We start from the raw sequence: 22,297 nt of genomic DNA on the forward strand, positions 1-22,297 counted from the left end.
CATCTTCTGTTGCAATAAAGAGATGAAGTGGCCAAAACCTTTCCAACAATGAAATGGATGTTACAAGAAAGGAATAATCATACTTCACAGGGACAATAATAGAACCCAGAGGTGAATATACATAAAAATCCAGCTCTTGAAGTCCTGTACAATATAACAGTATCTGACACTTGACTCTAATAGATATGGCTATTTTTCAGTCTCAAATTACCTCCTGAGTCTCTGTGCAAGTATTTAACATTTATAGTGTCAGGAGGTTCAATTATTGGTCTATCATTGCACAAAATTGTACACTTAATTTATAGAACCTTGGAAATATGTCCATCCTTTCCTAGAACCAACCCATCCAGTGTAGCACAAAGCCAGGGTGGTTTATGGTTTATTACTACCCCTGACGTTACACATTCCAATCATGTTAATGAGGAGTACTCTTTCAGGGCAATGCCCTCAGTAGCCTTGCCATAAATAAGATTTCTGTAATACACAGGATTTTCCTCAAGGAATTTTTTTTGCTAATTCATGAAGGTTTCACGTCCTACAGGCCCGATGAGCTCAACTTGAAGCAGAAATGCGTAGTGCTCTCATTTTCAACCATTCATCACCTTCACTTGGAAACTTTTAAATGCTATATCAAGTATTTTTTCTGTTGTTACCTTAATATGAGAAGTATAAAAATAGTCACTTAAAACAAACACTCCAGAAGTGAACACTGTGGAATCATCTTGAAGTTGAAGCAACTCGTTTATAAGTTTATTAAAATTTGTTCTTATTCCAATACTGACGCTATTGTTGCAAAACTCATCACACAGACTTTTAGCTACCGATTCAGACTCTGTTTTCAGCTCTGCTCTAATCATTTCAGTCCAAGGCGAATTATCTAGATCTGTTTTCCTAGTTCATGGATTGTAATAACAGCACCCTTGTCAGTTCTCGTCCTCTTCTTGGGAAATAGATCTTCAGCCTTCTTCCCTTTCACATATTGTACGGACCCTAGAAGATATAAAATCTACACTGTATTAATCATGTTGTGAGGACTTAAATTTATTACATAATTAAGAGCGATAATATTACATACCAGCTGTTTTCAAATTTAGTTTCCCCCATTCTTGCAGCAAATTTGTCTTACTAAATCCTGAATCAGAATTGCAGTACTTTATAATGGCACATACATGTTTGCAGCGTCCTCCGGCACCAGCCACACAGTCACAGTTTGATTCAACACAGTATTGTTGATTGTGAAGCTGTAATAGAAATTCGAAGTATTACAAACTTCACTGAATCACATAAAATTAAAATGTAAAATTTAATACTGTATGCTTAACAATAATGAGCTAATGTAATTACCTCTATTGTAACCTTGTATGGGCTTTTGCTAACACTTGTCTATCTTGTACTGAAGCCAGGAAGTATACAACTGGAAACAGTTCATCTTTCTTCAATTTGTAACACATGGCCACTGTCAACTAGTTTCTGCGCTTTATTCACTGTTGACTTGCGACTTTTTTGGAAGTGTATGTACTCAAACCCATATTGTATTACAGCTTCCATAGCACTATTTCATATCTTGACGACAAGAGGCAACAATATTTTTTGCCGTAACTATGATGCAAGTCTTCACTTCAGCGGAACACACTCTCACCGTATTAATTCTCGGAGCTCTGCCAGAGCGCTCTGTTGCTAGCACCGTGCTCGCTCCCTATATAGAAAATGAGTTTTGTCTGTACATTGCCCAGAATTTAAAAAGAATGGTATTTCTGTATCGGTTGTGTCCACAGTTACAAAGAAATGCACTTTTTAATTTTCTGTAATTTCTGTCTATCTGTATGTACATGCATCGCGAGAAATCTGCTGAAGAGAATTTAATGAAAATCTGTATGTAAAGTCGGGGAATAAATTGATACAATCTAGGCCATAAATAATTTTATCATGCTGAGTAAAATGGTAGGTTAGGGGAAGGCCTAAAATTTAATTCTCGAATATTTATGTTATTACTGGTCCTATCGATAAATACTACATAACTTAAATTATATAGTAATAAATTTCCAATCATTTTACCGTAGCGGCTATAACAGAGATATTCATAAATTTGGATTTTTGTTGCTAAGTCCATATCAGCGCCGAGTCACGAAAAAATGGGTAAACAGATTGTAATGAAAATTGGTTTGTAAAGTCGGGGAATAAGGAACTACAGTCGATGCTATAAATAATTTTGAGATATGCCCTAATATCACAGATTCGGAAAAAAACTAAATGTGAAGGCCTACAATATAGAAAGCTTATAAAATTGATCAACAATAACATTACATCGACCATTGTTTGTTGTGATGTGCTTTGTGTTTTCTGTTGTCGCTCATCTCCGATAGATGGGATTACTATCCGATAGATGGGATTACTACTGCATACTGAGTATAACAGCCTGCCTGAATATTGGTGGGAAGTAGCTGGGGAGTTAGATCACTCTCTTCTTTAGCATGCTGTTGTTCTGGTTCATAAATTTTCTGATACTACTGGTACGTAACACACTGGTCCTTCATAGCATTCCAGCTATTGGATCCATACTCTGAGGCAGTGATTGGAATGAGCAGTGAGCATTGAGCAAAAGGCAATTGTAATACTATATTTGACAAAGGAGATAAAAGGTAGGTTATCGTTGTAGAGATATCACAGTTATATCCCATGTTGCCAAAATTATGCAAAGAATGATGTATCCACAAAGACACATACAAAATGCTATCACTTGTGCACACTGCACTGTTTTTATTCACAGTTTATTTCTACATTACACACACATCAACAAACCACCCTTTTGAACAACTGCCTATCACGAAGAATAAGAATAAGACTGCAGCAAATGCATATTAACTACCAACCCAACAAAGCCAATTTACATATTTGTCTTCAACCACATGGCTAATATGACTTCCACACAAGTCTCATCAAAACAAGACTACCTCTTTATATATATTGCCTGGCCAGGCTTCTAGAAGGATATTCATAACATGTTTTTCTCGTAAATTCGAGATCTTCAATAACCTAGCTACAATTTAAAGAAGTATCTACAACTATCTAATGCTTATTACAGTGTGTTGCACAATGTTACATTGGATTATACATCGTATATACAGGTAATAATAAATGATATACTATCAATTGTGTGTTCTTACATTAAATAAACTCATATATATATACAGCATATGTTTCATGAAATAACCTCACAAATAATACGATTGTCCATACATACCTACGTAAATAATAATAATACTAATAAATTGATGTAAACACTTCATAGCCATACCTCAGAAATCATAATAATAAATAATAACTTTGTATGGCTATTTCTAGCCGAGTGCAGCCCTTGTAAGACGGATCCACCGGTGAGGGTGGGCGGCATCTGCCATGTGTAGGGAACTGTGTGTTATTGTGGTGGAGGATAGTGTTATGTGTGGTGTGTGAGTTACAGGGATGTTCGGGACAGCACCAACACCCAGCCCCCAGTCCATTGGAATTAACCAATGAAGGTTAAAATCCCCGACATGGCCGGGAATCAAACCCGGGACTCTCTGAACCGAAGGCCAGTAACGCTGACCATTCAGCCAACGAGTCGGAAATAATAATAATAATAATAATAATAATAATAATAATAATAATAATTTGAGTTCAATATTGGCATTATTTATCCATGGGTTAAATAATATTGTTTTCAAGTTATATTGGTCTATTACACTTGCATCAAGAACAGAAGGAAAAATGGGAGGAAAGGTGTTAAAATGTGGAGAATAAAACAGAAAAACATGATTGCATCATATCTGATATAAAAAGATATTTGCAGATAATTCACTCTCCCTATTCTTATATACAATATCAGTCTCACTTTTTCCTGAGGATATGTACACATCGAGTGAGTAGCTACACGGTATGGTTCATGTAGCTGTTAGCTTGCATTTGGGAGATAGTGGGTTTGAGCCCCACTGTCAGCAGCCCTGAAGGTGGTTTTCCGTGATTTCCCATTTTCACAATAGCTGTACCTTAATTAAAGTTATGGTCGCTTCTTTCCCAGTCTTAGCCCTTTCCTACCCCATCACCGCTATAAGACATGTCTGTATTAGTGTGACATAAAACAAATAGTAGGTTATGTACAAATATTTGAATTTTCAATCAATTTACATCATCAAACATTTGTGCAGAAATCTTGTGTTTTTATCATATAAGGTTAAGAAGGTCAGATGTAGCTTTTGTACTTTTTTAATAATATATACATTTCTATTCAAATAGGGAGCGTCACAAGCTGACATCAAGAGATCATACAGAAAGTTATCATTAATATTGCATCCAGATAAGGAAACTGGAAATGAGAAAGCATTCATGAAGCTTACAAAGGGTAAGTGATAAATTAATTTTAAAAAATTACTTTGCATCGAGAGTATTTTATAATTCACTTGTTCATCCTAATTAAAAATTTACCTCACCTTGGCCCTACTTTTCCCTCTTTCTTTCTGATGGGTAGTGTCCACTCCCTCCTCTTCCTGTGCTACTGTTCTCATCCCCTCCTGAGTGCTTAACAGTCTGTTCTGGGTGTATATATACAGTATATAAAATAAGAGTTTTGTCTGTACGTTGCTCAAAATTTGAAAATGGTATTTCTGTATCGGTCGTGTCCACAGTGACAAGAAAATTCACTTTTTACTTTTCCGTTATTTTTGTCTGTATATCTGTATGTATTTACACACATCACGAGAAAACGGTTTTAGAGAATTTAATAAAAATCGGTATGTAAAGTTGGGGGATGAGCCGCTACAATGTAGGCTATAAATCATTTTATTCACGCTGAGTGAAATGGTAGTTGAGGGGAAGGCTTAAAATTTAATTCTCAAATATTTATATTATTAGGGGTCCTACTGACAAATACTACATAACAAAAGTTATATAGAATTAAATTTGCGATCATTTTTGTCTTATACATTTTTACCGCACCGGCTATGGTAACAGATATTCATGAATTTGTATTTTTATTGCTAAGTCCATACCAATGCCGAGCCATAAGACAATGGGTTAACAGAATTTAATGAAAATTGGTATATAGAATCGGGGAATAAGAAACTACTGTATAAGCTATAAACAATTTTATTCACCCTGGATGAAATTGTAGTTTAGGGGAAGCGGTCTAAAATGTAATTTTTAAATACCGGTACGTATGTTATTGGTCCTATCGAAAAGTACTACATAACAAGAGTTATAGAGAATACAATTACCGATCATTTATGTTGTATTTAGTTTTACCATACTATGATAAGAGTGGTATTTCAGAGTTGGAAGAAAACTAAATGTGAAGGCCTACAATATCGAAAGCGCATAACATTGATCAACAATAACATTACATTGAACATTGTTGTTATGTTCTTTGCCTCTTATGCTGCCTCTCAACTCCGATAGATGGGAATACTGTTGCGTACCGAGTATAACAGGTTGTCTGAATATTGGCGAGAAATAGTTGGGGAGTTAGAAAACTTTCTTTAGCATGCCATTCCTCTGGTTCGTACATTTTGTGATACTGCTGGTACCTAACACACTGGTTCATCATAGTATTCCAGGTATTCCAGGTATTCGATACCTACTCTAACACACTGTTTTGAATGAGCAGTGTGTAACCTTAAGACAAAGGCTCACTTAGTAGTAGTAATATTATGACCTGTTACAGAATTAAATTTAGGTCTATTCCAAATTATAGCACCATAATTCACTATATAACTCAAAATTGAACCCTGAAAAGAGCCTTTTCGATAGAAAAGCTTCTTCCTCTTCACTTATATTAAATTCTGCATTCATTTTATTCCAAATTAGCAGTGAACAGGGGGTTCCTCCTCTGGCTTCGAGGAAGTCAGATAGATTTTTCCGCCGCCAGTGTAGAGAATTGAGGTTTTCCGACTCATCGGGTACTCGTAGGAAACAGATTAGTAAAAGGGCATAGTTTTTGCCCTGGGACTCTCCACTATTTGTTAAAAGTGAGAAAATGTGTGGTTCTTCATTTGATCAAGAATTTCATATGAAAACATTGTTTTTGGTTGCGCCATTCCTGCTGACGTCATTGTAATGAACTATGTTCATTTCTGTTGGGAAAACCACAGGACAGTCTTTCTGAGGATGTAAAAAGGCAGGTGGAGAGTGAGTGTCTGCCATTATAATGAAAACTCCCTAATGTGATTGTGACTGATAGTAGTCAAGCGGGCCTACCATTACAATGAAAATTCCCTAACCCAGTCTGCATATGAGAAAATACGTTTGGTGACTTCCCCGTCACGTTTCTAGGGTAACGTTAAGAGCTATGCAATTTAACACAATCTTGCTGTCAACGTGTACACTACCTAACCTAGAATTCTGTCTACAATGTAGAATTCCTAGCGAAGCACGGGTACATCAGCTAGTCATTTCTATGACCCTTCTGTGACTGCTGAAGATGTATTTAAAGAATAATTATTTATATCATTCTTATCAATACTGATGGACATAAAATGTTCAATTATGTAGACTTCATGTATCAGATGATAATCTATGTCATAATTGAATTGCCTTTTTCATACATGGAGATTATGTATAGTATATTCATGTCAGTAACGTATGTCAACCAACTGCAATAATTTCAGAAGCACATATTGTGACAGTGTCATTTGAAGAAGTGTTGTGTAAGCAGTTTACAGGATCTTTATTTTACAATTGTGCAGCAGCACCACTCAAGCCATGTTGACACTCATCTGCTGGGTGGTAATACTGTGTATGCACTGTGTCTGAGTGTTACTCAGCATCAAATGATAGTCATACAAAGATATTTTTAGTGAAATGTAACAGACTAAAATTTTACCTAGTGTTAAGAGATATTCTCAAGGTGAAGCCCCTCAGCTCTCAAACATGTTTGGCGCTTCTAAAATAGGTTTGTGGACATCTAGTGAATCCCAGTCTGAGAAATGTTTGCTAATGCACTTAACACAGATACCTCAATCACAGAATCTGAACTAGCCATTAACAAAACGGCAATAGATAAACAAGATGAATTAAGAATAGAAATAAAAAAAGAAACTGAACCTCAATTTCTTTCCAAAAAATTCAAGCAACCCCTTTAATTATAACAATAACAAAGATTTATCTGCCGAACAAAAACAATTATACACACTTAAAAAGAAAATCAGTGACAAGGATCATATTGTCACCAAAGCCGACAAAGGTAATACTACTGTCGTAATGGATAAAACTGAATACATTAGTAAAACAAAGAAGTTCTTTTCAAACAGTTCATTTTCTACAGTCAAAAAGGATCCCACCCAGAAAATTCAACGATTACTCAAACAAACCCTAAAGAACACCTGATACCTATTTACAGACCAAGAAAAAACAAAATTAATAATTCCTACTGCTAAAGCCGTTCCAAAAATAACAAAACCAGTATACCTATTCACCCAATCATCAACTTTAGACCAAGCCCTTTATACAGAATATCTCAATTTATCCAAAAATTTTTGAGGAAGAATGATCAATTTATATGTAAAAAATCCATGAAAAAATCACATCTAATTAATTAAATAACTTCAATATCCAACCCCATCAATTCTTTCATTCTTTCAATATCGTTAATATGTAAACCAGTATACAAATATCAAAACTTTACCCTATTACTGAGAATAATTTAAATAGAGTCAGTTGAGTAAATTAGAATTCCTTGATTTCATGTCAATTTTAAAATTAGTTGTACATAACAATTTCTTCACTTCTGATAATGTTATCTATCAGCAGGAAGGTCTAGCAATGGACTCGCCTGCCTCAGGTATCCTAGCTGAAATATACCTAGATTTCCTAGAAAATAATAAGATTGACAACAACCAAGTCTTTAACATTGTTCTCGTTTAGGCCAGATATGTAGATGATATCTTAGTTTTTTAGTTGAAAAAACAGTCAACATTACTACCACTCTTCTCAGTCTTAATAACATAGATCCACATATAGAATTCACACTAGCATCTGAACAAGACCAAAAAATAAACTATTTAGATGTAACCATCACCAAACACCCAACTTTTTAAATGACAAAATCTTCAGAAAACCCACCCAAACTGCTTCCACAATCCGTCATGATTTAACAGATCCATAGACTCACAGACAGACAACTTAAAATAGCTTAGTTCACAGAGCCTTTACTGTATCCATGTTTAAAAAAGATCTAAAAAATTAATTGAACACCATTTGATACATCGCAAAATCCGATGGTTACAATAATTTTTTCATTGAAAGAATAATTAACAAATATAGGCATCGCCCCTCAACCACTTTAAAAAAGAAAAACCCAACATCCCCCAATTTCCACTTTCACTTTTAATAAAGACATCTACAAAATCACTAACATTTTAATGAAATACAATGTAAACATAGCCTTTAAAACAAATAATAAAAATGCAGATATCTTATACAGCTCTGCTTCTGTTCAGAGAATTAATAGTTTCTCAAAATCAGGAGTTCATAGAATCAAGTGTAATAATTGGAAGGAGTTTCACCACAAGATATTTAGAACATATTAATGCCCTAAGATACAACAAATTCTCAGCAGTAGGTCAACACATGCAGTACTACAACCATAATTTTACCAACATAAAGCAAGATATGGAAATCCTTAAAACATTAAACAAAGGCCCCTACTCAATATAACAGAAAATTATTTCATACATTTAGATCAATATTTCAACTCAAACTATAACCTAAATGACATTTCTGAGAAAACCAAACATTCTATTAGAACTTCTGATTATTATTATAAAAATGTTAATTCAACTAATCTAAAATCAATTTTCCATTCTATTCATGGCACCTTTCCTCAGCGTTTACTTCTATTCCCTCATCCCTCAGCCCCACCTTAATTAGCCCCTCCTCTCTCGTTTTTTCCACCTCCCTTCCCCAATTATCTCCAAACTGTCCTACCTATTTTATCTTTCCTTACATTCCTTATTCGTGCTTCCTTTCACATAAATTATACAATACATCCAACACTTCGCACCTCAAATTGATTCGCATATGACGTATTTCATTTATTACCTTTTTTATTTGTTTTCTTCCCCCATTTCCATTCCTTTTAAATTAACCGTTCTTCTTGTTTTCCCCCTTCCATTCCCCATTTCTCTCCAAAATTTCTCCTTGCTTTCTTTTTCCTTTCTGTGTGAAGTGTTTAACTAAAAAACTTAAATCGATGTAAAATTAGCGAAAAAAGAATTGTGTTTTCAAATGCGCTATAATGTTCAAAATATTTAAAATATGTAATATTTATAAAATTATTTATTTTGCCTCGAAATATGTAAGAATATGTTACTCTAAAGCCCTGGAATAATGGTCCTTTTAGTGTGATTCATCGACATTTTAGCTTTTCTAGTAGCTAGATATATGGGAATAATTCAGAGGTCATCTGTCCTATATAGAGTGTACTAGCTGATGTACCCGTGCTTCGCTACGGGATTTTCAGAAATACTGACTTTGTGGTTTTCCTAACTGAAGTCAATATAGGTCATTACAAAATCGTCAGTATGAATGTAGCGATTAAAAGCAATGTTATCATTTAAAATACTCGATAAAATGAAAACTGCACATTTTCTCACTTTTAACGAACAGTACTATGGTGCCGCTCTAACAGCCCTAAGTTCCAGAGCTGGAACGAGCAGGCCGCAGACAGCTGAGAACACTTCTCTGCCATTATTCCGTTAAATATGCACACTTATCATTCCAATCAGTGACTCAGAGTAGGGATTGAATAGCTCGAATGCTATGATGAACCAATGTGTTACGCACCAGTAGTATCAGAAAATTTGTGAAACAAAGGAATGGCATTCTAAAGAAGAAAGTTACCAAACTCCCCAGCTACTTCCTGCCAATATTTAGGCAGACTGTTGTACTCGTTGCACTGGGCGAGTTGGCTGTGTGGTTAGGGGTGCGCAGCTGTGAGCTTGCATCCAAGAGATAGTGGATTCGAACCCCACTGTCAGCAGCATTGAATATGTTATTCCGTGGATTCCCATTTTCACACCTGGCAAATGCTGGGGCTATACCTTAATTAAGGCCAAGGCCGCTTCCTTCATACTCGTAGTCCTTTCCTATCCCATCGTCGCCATAAGACCTAACTGTGTCGGTGCGATGTAAGGCAAATTTTAAAAATAATACTCGGTACGCAGCAGTAATCCTATCTATCAGAGATGGGTAGCAACAGAAGACAAAGCACATCACAACAAACAATGGTCAATGTAATGTTGTTGTTGATCAATTTTATGAGCTTTCTATATTGTAGGCCTTCACATTTAGTTTCCTTTCGACTCTGTGATCTTTTAGGGCGTCTTCAAAAATTATTTATAGCGTAGACTGTAGTTCTTTATTCACTGACTTTACATGCCGATTTTCATTAAATCCTGTCTACCCATTTTCTCGTGACTCGGCGCTGATAAGGGCTTAGTAACAAAATTCCTAATTCATGAATATCTCTGATCATAGCCTGTATGGTAACAATGTATAAGACATAAATGTAGTATTTATCGATACGACCACTAATAAAATAATTATTTGGGAATTAAATTTTAGGCCTACCCCTAAACTACCATTTCATTCAGCGTGAATAAAATTATTTTTGGCCTAGATTATAGCGAATTATTCCCCGACTTTGCATACCGATTTTTATTTAAGATATGATCTCTCATAATATAAATATCTGAGAATTCCTTTGTAGGCCTTCCCCTAAACTACCATTTTTCTCAGCGTAAATACAATTACTTATGGCCTAGATTGTAGCGACTTATTCTACAACTTCACCTACCGATCTTCGTTAAGATATGACCATTAATAAATATTTGAGAATTACATTTTAGGCCTTCCCCTCAACTACCATTTCACTCAGCGTGAGTAAAATTATTTATGGCCTAGATTATAGCGACTTATTCCCGGACTTTGTATACCGATTTTCATTTAAGATATCACCACTAATAACATTAATATTTGAGAATTAAATTTTAGGTCTTCCCCTAAACTACCATTTTACTTAGCGTGAGTAAAATTATTTATGACCTAGATTGTAGCGACTTAATACCCAACTTTCTATATCGATTTTTATTCAATTCTGTTCAGGCGTTTTCTCGTGATGCGTGTACATAACATACATTCAGACTGATAGACAGACAGATAGACAGACAGACAGACAGACAGAAATTACGGAAAAGTAAAAAGTGCATTGCCTTGTATTGCATTGACTGATACAGAAAAATCATCCTTTTTAAATTCTGAGTAATGTACAGACAAAACTCTTATTTTATATATATATAGCTCCAGATACTTGAGATTTGTCATCACTAGGGCTCGGATGTTTTAAGACCTAAAAATAGACCAAATAAGCAAGCAAATATGACCTCAAAAGTGACGAAATATGACCTCAAAAGTGACAAAATATCACGTAGAAATTACAAAATATGACCCGAAAATGATTCATCTAAATATGGCCATTTTAAAATGTTATAAATTGAAACGTCAATTCCTTTTTATACATATTTGTTAACTAAATACTTTATTCTTACTTTTCATATTAATTTTCTGAATATACATGTTCAGCAGTTATTCACAGCTATTATCCTCCATTCACTTATCAAACATTTGTGAATACATAGGCCCACCTATAAAATACTAAGTTCGCTAAGATTATCCGATCACACAACATTTTAAAAGTCAGAACATGTTTGCACCCTTCATTGGTGCTTTGAAATACGAGATAACTAGAAATCAATCTACTTTTTTAAATATTTTGGAATGTTTAAGCCCAGATTACATTAATATTACTCAAATGCGTTAACATTTAAATTGAACACCACGAAACGAATTAAGTAGATGTCTTTCGATATATTATGGGAGGGCGGCAGGGCAAATAGTGCAAACTCACATAACATTTTCATTCTTCTCCGCAGCTGGTATTGAAGTGTATGACGAGATTCATCTTCAAAGAATCACCGCGAAAGACTTCCGATTATCACTTAACATATTCTTGTAAGAAGACAAGCTCCTTTCTTCACTACAAGATGTTATTGGTGCATATTTAAATAATTTTAAATCACTGCTGTCGAGTATGCACTCATCTTGAAATGTACTGGTACCTTCTCCTCTAAGAACATCATTTATCTTGCACACACAGCAAAAACTGTCACTTCGGTTAAGAACGTTTTGAAGTTTCCGTTTTACATTGACGCCAACTATTCCATGTGATCGTTGTGCTGAAATTTCAACACTTCTCACACTTTCAGTACTTGCATGAATTTATAAGCTAGCAGCTCCTAAACGAGTAATTGCACTTGATATAATCCCAAAGTTCGACTTAATATTTCCAGACTTTCTGACAAACTCTAGGAAAAAAATTCCTGCGCGATCGTGATAGAAGAGGCAAAGTATTCCTCTTGTATTAACTACAGATGTGATACGGAAAAGTAGTTTTGTGAACACGAGTTCTCATTTGGAAAGTTGACGATGATTTTGCACAGCTACAGCAGTTGCCAAATATGACCTAAATATGTTTCTATGAAAATAGCTCAAAATATGAACTTATGACAAAAAATAGCCAAAATATGCATTTATATGAGAAACAAAAATCACTTAATTTTGACGATGAAATGAAATGACGTATGTCTTTTAGTGCCGGGAGTGTCCGAGGACAAGTTCGGCTCACCAAATGCAGGTCTTTCGATCTGACGCCTATAGGCGACCTGCGCGTTGTGATGGGGATGAAATGATGATGAAGACGACACGTACACCCAGCCCCTGTGCCAGCGAAATTAACCAATTAAGGACCTGCCGAGAATCGAACCCGGCACCCCTGTGACCAAAAGCCAGCACGCTAACCATTTAGTCACGGAGCCCGACAATTTTGACGATAATCACCTTATTTGCACCAAAATCCAATGAGGCAAGAAAATAGAGACAAAGAAAAAATATGACTTTTCCTAAACATCCGAGCCCTCGTCATCATGATTTGCAACATTGTAAAAAAAAAAAAAAGAGCTAGTTTTACACAACTGTTGATCTGATTATAACCACGAGACCCCCTGTTTTACTTGGAATCTAACCACAGGGACTTGACTTTTCATTTAGAATGTCCCACCATGCTTTGGTTGGGATTTGAACCACGGCCTCTTTGGTGAAAAGCCGGTGACTATGCCACTCAGTTACGAGGGCAGATCAGAAAATAAGTTGCACTTAGCAGTCATGGCCATTTATTACACCACATATACAACAGCAACACGACTATAACGACATACACTGTAACGTCATTTTTCCACATAGTTTCCAAGAGACTCCAAACATTTCTGCGAACGCACAACCAACTTGTCAATGCCAGATGCATAGAAATTTCCTCCAGCGTTCTGCAACTACTCGGAGACAGCGGCCTTCACCTCCTCATCGGTCTGGAAACGTCGACCACCGAGCTCCATTTTGAGCTTACCGAACAGATGAAAGTCACATGGCGCTAGGTCGGGACTGTAGTGTGGATTTTGCCAGACCTCCCATGTGAAACGCTGCAGCAGTTCTCTCGTTTGGTGGGCCTTGTGAGGTGTTGCGTTATCGTGCAACAAAATCACACCGGCGCTCCATTGCCCCCAGCGCTTCTCTTAAATCTCCTTACGCAGCTGGTGCAACGTTTGACAATACGACGCCACGTTGATCGTCTTTCCTTTCGGCATGAATTCCATGTGCAGCAAACCTTCCATGTCGAAGAACACTGTTGCCATAACCTTACCGGCTGAAGGTTGAACCTTGGCCATCTTTTATTGTGGTGATGAGGGGTGCACCCATTCCATTGATGATCGCTTTGTTTTGGGGGTGAAGTGGTGGACTCATGTTTCATCGCCTGTGACGATTCGCCGCAGAAACATCGTTGCCGCCTGCGGCATAGAGTTGCAAAACTGCCAGGGTGGATTGGAAACATTGTCCCTTGTGCTCATCAGTTAGAAGACGTGGGGACCCATCTTTGACACAGCTTACAATATCCAAGGTCCTCATAAACAATGGCGTACACACTGCCATACGACATGTTCAGCTGCGTCGCGATTTCTCTCAGTTTAATGCGCCGGTTCTGTCTAATTATCGCATTCACACTGTTGACCTTTGCACGGGTCCTGGACGTTGCAGGCCTGCCTTCGCGATGGTTGCCCGTGATATCCATGCGTCCGGCTTCGAATTGCTGACACCACTTTACGATACCTTGCCGGGAAATGGCCCGCTCCTCATACACAGCACTAATTTCACGATGAATATCCGTGCAATTCTTTCTTTTGGCCCATAGGAATCGGATTGTCACACGCACCTCATATTTGGAGTGAACGTCCAGTTGATGCGCCATTGCATTTGGCCGCTATTCACACAATACTGGACGAGACACCACAGCGACCTGCCTAATAGACGTGTGGGCTGTGTCTGTCCCTTTCTGCACTGTGCCCATGTTTGCGACACACAGCGCGCTGCTGCGGCATGTTAGTGCAACTAACCTTTTAATCCACCTATGTATCACCCCACCACACACACAAAATTAGCATCTTCAGCTCTGCGTAATGACTGTGTCTCTAAATTTTCTAGTACATGATAGGCAGTTGATCAGTTTGGGTAGGAAAGCAATGGGCAATTGTTTGACACGTAGGTGAAATATTGCTTTAATTTTATCAAAGAACTTTGGAATTTATTGAACATTTCTCTTGATACTTTACTTTAGTCCCTTACTCGTCCTATATATGAATGTTTGTCCCTATTTTTTAATTATTATTATTATTATTATTATTATTATTATTATTATTATCATCATCATCATCATCATCATCATCATCATCATCATCAAATACATTGCAATTGGGAAATATCCCTGTGGCAATGATCACTTACAGTAGTGTGATTATAAAGTCAAGTTAAAATATAATTATCAACGTCAATGACAAGCAGTTCCATGGAAAGAAAATATTACAAGAACTGCTACTAATTTAACATTCTAAATCAAACATCATATACAAATTAACACACAACTTAAGTATTTCCAGTGCTTAACACTACAGCTTACAATACTATAGTTTGAGCTTGCTACTAGCTTAGATTACAACACTGCCATATACAAATTCACACGTATCCTAAGTATTTAAAAAATGTTACGCTGTGTTTTACAGTAGATCGAGCGGTCCAATTACTATTTTCTTAACATTTTAAATACAGCACGTTCATATACAAATTCACACATACCTTAAATAATTCAGATGCCGTAATACTAAAATTTACAGTACAGTGGGTTCAGCGTTGAATTAAAATATGAAACCATCACACATACAATTTACAGAATGCTGGAGTCTATTCTTGAAGCATCTTACATTTTTGGGAAAAGACTCTAAGACATATGCAGGTAATACATTCCAATCATCAATTCCCTGGGTTACAAATGAATATTTAGCATAGTTTTCTGCGATCTACCTTTTACTTTATGTGGAATATTTGTCGTGCTTATGGCAACTGTTCAACTCTCCCCAAGCTGGCTTATTCGTGTAGGCATTGTGTGTGGCACATAATCGTGTTCTTTTTCTTCTAGTCCCCAGTGTCTCCCACCCAAGTTTTTCTATCATACTTGTCACACTACTTCTAGGATTGAAATCGTTAAGCACAAATCTTGTAGCCTTTTGCTGTACCATCTCCAGTTCCTTAATGAGTCCTGTTTGGTATGGATCCCGTTCGGCTGCTCCATATTCCTGGATTGGTCTAACGAGTGATATATATATATATATAGCCCTGCACCTTTGCTTGCGAACTGCTGCCCTTTAGTACCCTCATCACGAAGTGTAAGGAATTGTACGCTGTAGAAATTACACTTCCTACGTGGGTATCCCATTTTAGATATCTCTCTCTACGTGGATTCCTAGGTATTTACATCAGTCACTCTGTACCAGAGCATCTGATCCAAGACAGTATTGAAGGTCCCTGTGTCTGTTTTTTTTTCCATTCTTATGAGACTGCTTTTTCAAGAATTTATTTTCTGTTTGTTATAGAGTGCTCACATATGGAGTATATTTAGAATGGCTTCTAATCTATCATCGCCAGCATTCTGTGATTTTCTGTGTATTACGCAGTCGTCCACAAACAATCTGCATTCACTTTGAATTTTGTTCGTCAGATCGTTGATAAATGCTGTAAATAAGAGTGGCCCTATATCACTATCCTGTACTACTCTCGACATTATAGAAACTTCGTCGGAGTATTTATTGTACTTCTCACCTTTATTATCTGCGTGCGGTCTACCAAAAATTCCCAGATCCACGGAACCCCTTTTATCAATGTTTGTTTCCACCAATTTTCGGATTGAATTGTCATGTGGTACTACATCAAATGCTTTAGCAAAATCAATTACAAGAGCATCATCTTGCACACCTTTGTCTAATGACTCGCTAATATCTTGAAGGAGCGACAACATCTGGCTCTCGCTGGAGTAATCTTTTCTACAACAGTGTTGATGGCCATTAATTCATAAACTTTTCTCCCATTGTATCCTTAGATATTCTGACATGAGGTGTTCTGTTTGTTTGCATACAATTAACATAAGGTTAATGGGTGTATAGTTGTCCATTAAGCAGCCTCCCGTTTAAAAATCCTGAACCTGTAATGTCTAGTGTGGGCAAGAGCTCGAGTAGTCATCTGGAATGTGCGTATTGCTGAGACACACAGTAAATAGTATAGTATATAGCTAGCAAGGTAAAACCAAGGACAAATTGTCCCCACATTTACATCCTGGGGTATACAAAATTCCCTGTACTTGCGGCAAGTAATACATTGGCCAAACATGCCGGTCCATTGGTACTTGTATCAAAGAACACGAACAAAATATTAGTCTCAACCAGCCAGACAAATCAGCTATAGCTGAGTATGCCCTGTTGTCAGGTCATGATGTCATGTTCCAAGATGCTAGAGTTCTTACCCACACTGGACATTACAGGTCCAGGATTATATGGGAAGCTGTGGAAATATGTAGAAATCCTAACAATTTCAATAAGGACACTAGCTACCAGTTAAGTAATACGTGGTTGCCAGCCATAAGATTTATGTAGGTAGTTCCCTTCCCTGTCCCTTCACTATTGTTATTCTGTTTCGGTGTTTTCCAAATTTGTGCGTTCCTTATCACCAGATGTTTCATTCCAGGCTTGTGTCAGTGTCATACTTTCACAATGTGTGTACACCTGTTATGTGACCCCCCTCCTAGACTGATTCTGATGGTGCCGTAAACTTCCGCTTCAGATGCTAGCACTGTACGGCGTACAGTGAGCCATCTGGTATTGAATGAACAGTCAGCAGTCGAGATTTTCTTCTGAAGACGCGGAGCAAAGTTCTCTGCAAAACGTAAAGAATATCTCCTTATTTTCTTGGCACAGCATAAGCCCAAAAAGCCTATATCATGTCTATAAATTGCCTTTTCTTGTACGCTTTTCTTACATTCCTTTTAATGCTCCTAATTTTCATACTGTATTTCGGATCTGGGTTCCGTTTTAGTAATTTAAGGGGCACAGACTGTTCAGTAGCTCTATAAAGAATATTAACAAAATTATCCCACATTACATTTATGTGCCTGCCTTGTGATGCCCAGCTGGGAAATATTTGCCATAGAAACTCTTGGAATTTAAATGGGTCAGTTTTACTATACTTGTATACTTTTATTTTCTCCTCATTATCTAGTTTAGTGTTTAAGGGATATCTAATATTTAATTCTGCAGCACACTAATTCCTGGCACTGCCATACAGCTAATATGTAAGTCATTGGGTCTTCGATAAACATCTAAAATATTGTCAAAAAAATGCTTTCACAGCCGCAGATCTTAAAATCACAGCAATAGAACCCGCTTTTGGGTGGTTAGGCCGTGTGCATTATGCACACATTATCTCCTTTAGCAGGTTAGCAAACTTGATTTGCTAACACAGCGAGGCCACACAGTTTGGTCTGCTACTGCTAAGCAGAGTCCTGGAGGGGCGTGCCATTCCAGCTGATGAGTCCAAATGGCACGTCTGGACGAAACTCTGCATAATGCACACGGCCTAACCACCCAAAAGCGGGTTCTATTGCTGTGATTTTAAGATCTAAAATATTGTTTCCTCTAGTAGGAAAGTCTACTATTTGGGTAAATCCACCATCCCTGATTAGCTTGTTTACTGCAACCTGACTCTAGGCCCTTCCCGTGGCCTCGCCAGTCCAGTTTGTGTCCGGAAGATTTAGGTCACCTGCAATTATCAAACTTTTCTGCATATTGTTGCCTGAACACATAACATAGTACAGCATATCGAGTACCAAAAAGCTGTTACCAGGTGCCCTATATATTCCTATTATTTTACCAGGGTTGGCATTCCCTTGATCCATGATTTGCACACATGGCATTTCGTGGTCCTCATCAACCCATTTTAAACAACTGCCTATGTTCTTTTGCACATAGATAAATACTCCACCACCTCTTTGTATAACGATTGCTACTATTTACATTCCCATTCAGCCATGACTCTGTACAAATGACAATATCCACATGGTATGATTCAGTAAGATTCCAAAATTCAGTAATTTTATTTTGCATGCTTTAACAATTCATCTGCATTAGTCTTAGGGTCTTACCTCCATAGTCTATAAACCGTGGCTGCACATTGCCCATCGTCAGCTCCAGTTGGCAGCCCTCCTCCGACTCAAGTCTTCCTCATCGTTGCCCGCAAAACTTAATGACTCTCTCGTGTAGGTCCCCCAACTCATAGGAGCCTTGCCTGTTCAGGTGCAGTCCGTCACGCGTAAAGCCCCCGTCTCCTATGCAGCAATCCATCTCCACATACACCAAGTCCAGCTGCTGACACACCCTGTCCATCCGTTCATTCAAAGCCTTCACCCGTCAGAGGTATGCCCTCCCTTTGCACTGCGCTACTAAGTATAATCTTTGCATTCTTAAAATTTTTATTAGCTGCATTCGCAAGCTCATACACCTCTCCCATTAAATAGTCTACTGACACCTTTCTTCTATGGTCATTGGTCCCTACACGAAGCACTAACACTTGCACATCGTCACTATCTTCCACTCTTTCAACCTACTGAGACAGCTGTTCGGGTTTCACATCCCGGATAACACTGTACCTTTTTACCAGTCCTCCCTTAAATAGCATCACTCCAGCGTATCATCAAGTCACCCATTATGTGTACGTAACATGAATTTTTTTACGATCGAATAACTTTTCTACCCTGAGTCAACTGTAGGAATATAATCAGGTTCAGCTTCCTTATTCCTTGTTGTGATATTCTCTATCTGCGCTTTCACTGTTACTTCGAATTCTGCAAGCTTCCATTCTAGATTCTCTATTGTTGTAGTTTGAGACATCAGTCCATAGCCTGCTTTGATGCAGCTCTCCATGCCACCCTATATTGTGCTAAACTTTTCATTTCTACATAGCTGCTGCATCCTACATCTGCTCTAATCTGCTTGTCATATTCATACCTTGGTCTATCCCTACCGTTCTTACCCCTTACACTTCCCTCAAAAACCAACTGCACAAGTCCTGGGGTCTTAAGATGTGCCCTAACATTCTATCTCATCTTCTCGTCAAATTTAGCCACAATGATCTCCTCTCACCAATTCGATTCAGTATCTCTTCATTCATTATTTGATCTATCCATCTCACCTTCAGCATTCTTCTGTAATACCACATTTCAAAAGCTTCTATTCTCTTTCTTTCTGGGCGAGTTATTGTCCATGTTTCACTTCCATGCACATACCTGCCAATCCTTCCGATTTACTCGGAAATATTCCGTTTTTTAACTCGTCTTGTGATTTTCCTATTTATTTTTACTTCTTCCTATTTTTGACCAATACAACCTCCAGTATGGTCAATACTCTTCCCCTAGGATAAAGTATAAATTCTTATGTGTTTGTGCAATTTACGCAACCTCATTTTCAAGCGTATTTATTTGATGTTTTATTTCGCTAGTGTATCGTCCATAGCCTTCGTATACCGTGTTTCCCGCTCACCACAGCAGCGTGTGTGCTTTACAGCTGGGGATTTGGGATGGAAATCGTCCTGCAAGCAAGAGAGGCTCGCACATGCTTGCGACTCAGTTAATCGGGATGAAAGAATGAGTTTGTTATTGTGTGGTTCACGCGCTGTTAAACATAGTTTCTGTGCGTAGTTTCGTTGGAATTGTAGGCCACGTATTTTTTCTTGTGTTTCTGTGCCACCCCCTCAATTGTCAAAGTTGTATGTTAATAATGTATCAGACATATGGAATTGTTTTGTATGTAGTAGTTTCGCATATTTCGGTGCACAGTTTTAATGCGTTGAAAGTATTTCAGGGAGTTGTGTCGGTGATAGTTTCTAGTATTTTCTCTTCACGTTATGGCCAAAAAATATAACAAACATTATCTCCAAGTGTTCAGAGATTGCTATAAATTTCCATTCATTTTACAGTCTAATAAAGGAAACTATTATGCAGTGTGATATAAATATTATTCGTATGTAAGTGTCATATGTGAGAATTCATATGGAGAAGTGGGAACATCATTTCTTGAACATACTGAATAAGGAAGGGCTGAAGCAAGCATATGACATAGAAACAGCAGAACCCACACATGCTCTGGAGCCAATAACAACGTATGAAATTAGGAAAGCAATACAAGGAGGGAGAAACAAGAAATCCGCAGGACCAGTTAAAATTTACATGGAACACTTAAAAGACTCACTTGGCAAGATGGAAGGACTGTGGAAAGACCTAATGAACAAATGTATACAGACTGGGAAAATACCAGAGGAATGAAACACAATGACTAAAGATAGTGTTCAAAGGAAAAGGGAGCAGAACATCACTAGACTCATTTAGAAGAGTAGCACTAGAAAATGCATCCTTTAAAGTTTTCACGAAGATACTAAATGAAAGATTACTAGAAGCCTTCAGTGGGTACATTCCAGAAAATCAACTCTGTTTTATGAAAGGGAGGAGCACGGTCCAGGCAGTGAAATACCTAATAAATCAGGTAGAAGCAGCCTTAAGACACAAAGGAGGGAAATATCATGCGGTATTTGTTGATTTCAAGAAGGCATTCGACTCAGTCGACAGGTGAAATTTGAAGCGAAAGCTAATCGAGAAAATGAAAATGACAATCGGCGAGAGAGACCCACTAGTAAGAATAGTTGAAGCATGTCTACAGAGGAACATAATCCGAATAAACAACAACGTAGAAATTTCTGAAGGCATAATACAAACAGACGGAGTTATGCAAGGGGATCCCATGAGTCCCACACTTTTCAACATTTATACAGCAGATGTGAACCGCATAGTAGAGGAAGGATCAAAAGCAGAGCTGATGCTAAACGCAGATGACATGCTAATCAGGGCGAAAGAAAAGGAGGAGGTGCAAAGGGCAGTCCACAGACTAGAGACCTGGGTGGAGGAAAACAGCCTATGGATAAGTGAAGAAAAGACAGTACAAATGACCTTCAGAAAAGGTGGGAAATCAATGCCCAAAGACAACATAAAATTACACCAAAAGCCACTACTAAAGGTACGAAATTACAAATATTTGGGAATAACACTACAGACAACAGCGGCGTCCTTTGGTATACATATTCAAGAAAGAACGACAGCAGCAATCAGAGCCTCATACAGCATCCAAAACATTTCAAACCTATCAATCAGCACGGCGATGAGACTTTTCAAGACGACAGTAGCGCCAGTGATAACATATGGAATTGAGATCGTGTGGGAAAAGCTGAAGATCGGAGACCTGATGAGAATAGAAAGAATAAAAGCAATGTTCATGAAGAGGTTTACCCGAGTTGGAAAGACAGCGCCATCCGGGATGATATGATGCGGGAGACGTGTATTTCATAGAAGACATACGATTACAATTCTACCTACAATCAACGGAAGCAAGCAAGGCACTAGTAAACATCAGGGAAAGGAAGAAAAGTGAAATTGACCTAGATTTGTACGCCTCACCAGTGTTGACGGACGATAGATGGAGTAAAGAGTGCAACATACAGCGCCACGTGATAACACGACTCTCCATACATGGGTTTCACCACAAGATATACGTAAACCAGAAGTTCCATGAGCCAGACGAAGTTTGTAAGTGCACTTTGTGTGGGCAGAAGTGTAGTAGATACCACATCATAACTTGCACGAAAAGAAACAGGACAATTACAGACTATAGCAAAGACTGAAATGTGAACTTTATTTAATGCTCAAACTTCCGTGTACATTTCTCTATTAATAAATGAGAAT

The 22,297-nt window shown here is 37.6% G+C and overlaps 1 protein-coding gene across 1 annotated transcript in view; it reads left to right on the forward strand.

The window, feature by feature from the left end:
• The window catches only part of Sec63 (translocation protein Sec63), a 388,322-nt gene that overhangs the window by 105,297 nt on the left and 260,728 nt on the right, over nt 1-22,297 (forward strand). The window contains exon 4 of the mRNA XM_067135181.2: nt 4,273-4,378. Within this exon, the coding sequence (XP_066991282.1) occupies nt 4,273-4,378 (106 nt within the window). The remainder of the gene's footprint in view (nt 1-4,272; nt 4,379-22,297) is intronic.

This window comes from Anabrus simplex, chromosome 1 (assembly GCF_040414725.1).
Source record: "Anabrus simplex isolate iqAnaSimp1 chromosome 1, ASM4041472v1, whole genome shotgun sequence".
Lineage (NCBI taxonomy): Eukaryota > Metazoa > Arthropoda > Insecta > Orthoptera > Tettigoniidae > Anabrus > Anabrus simplex.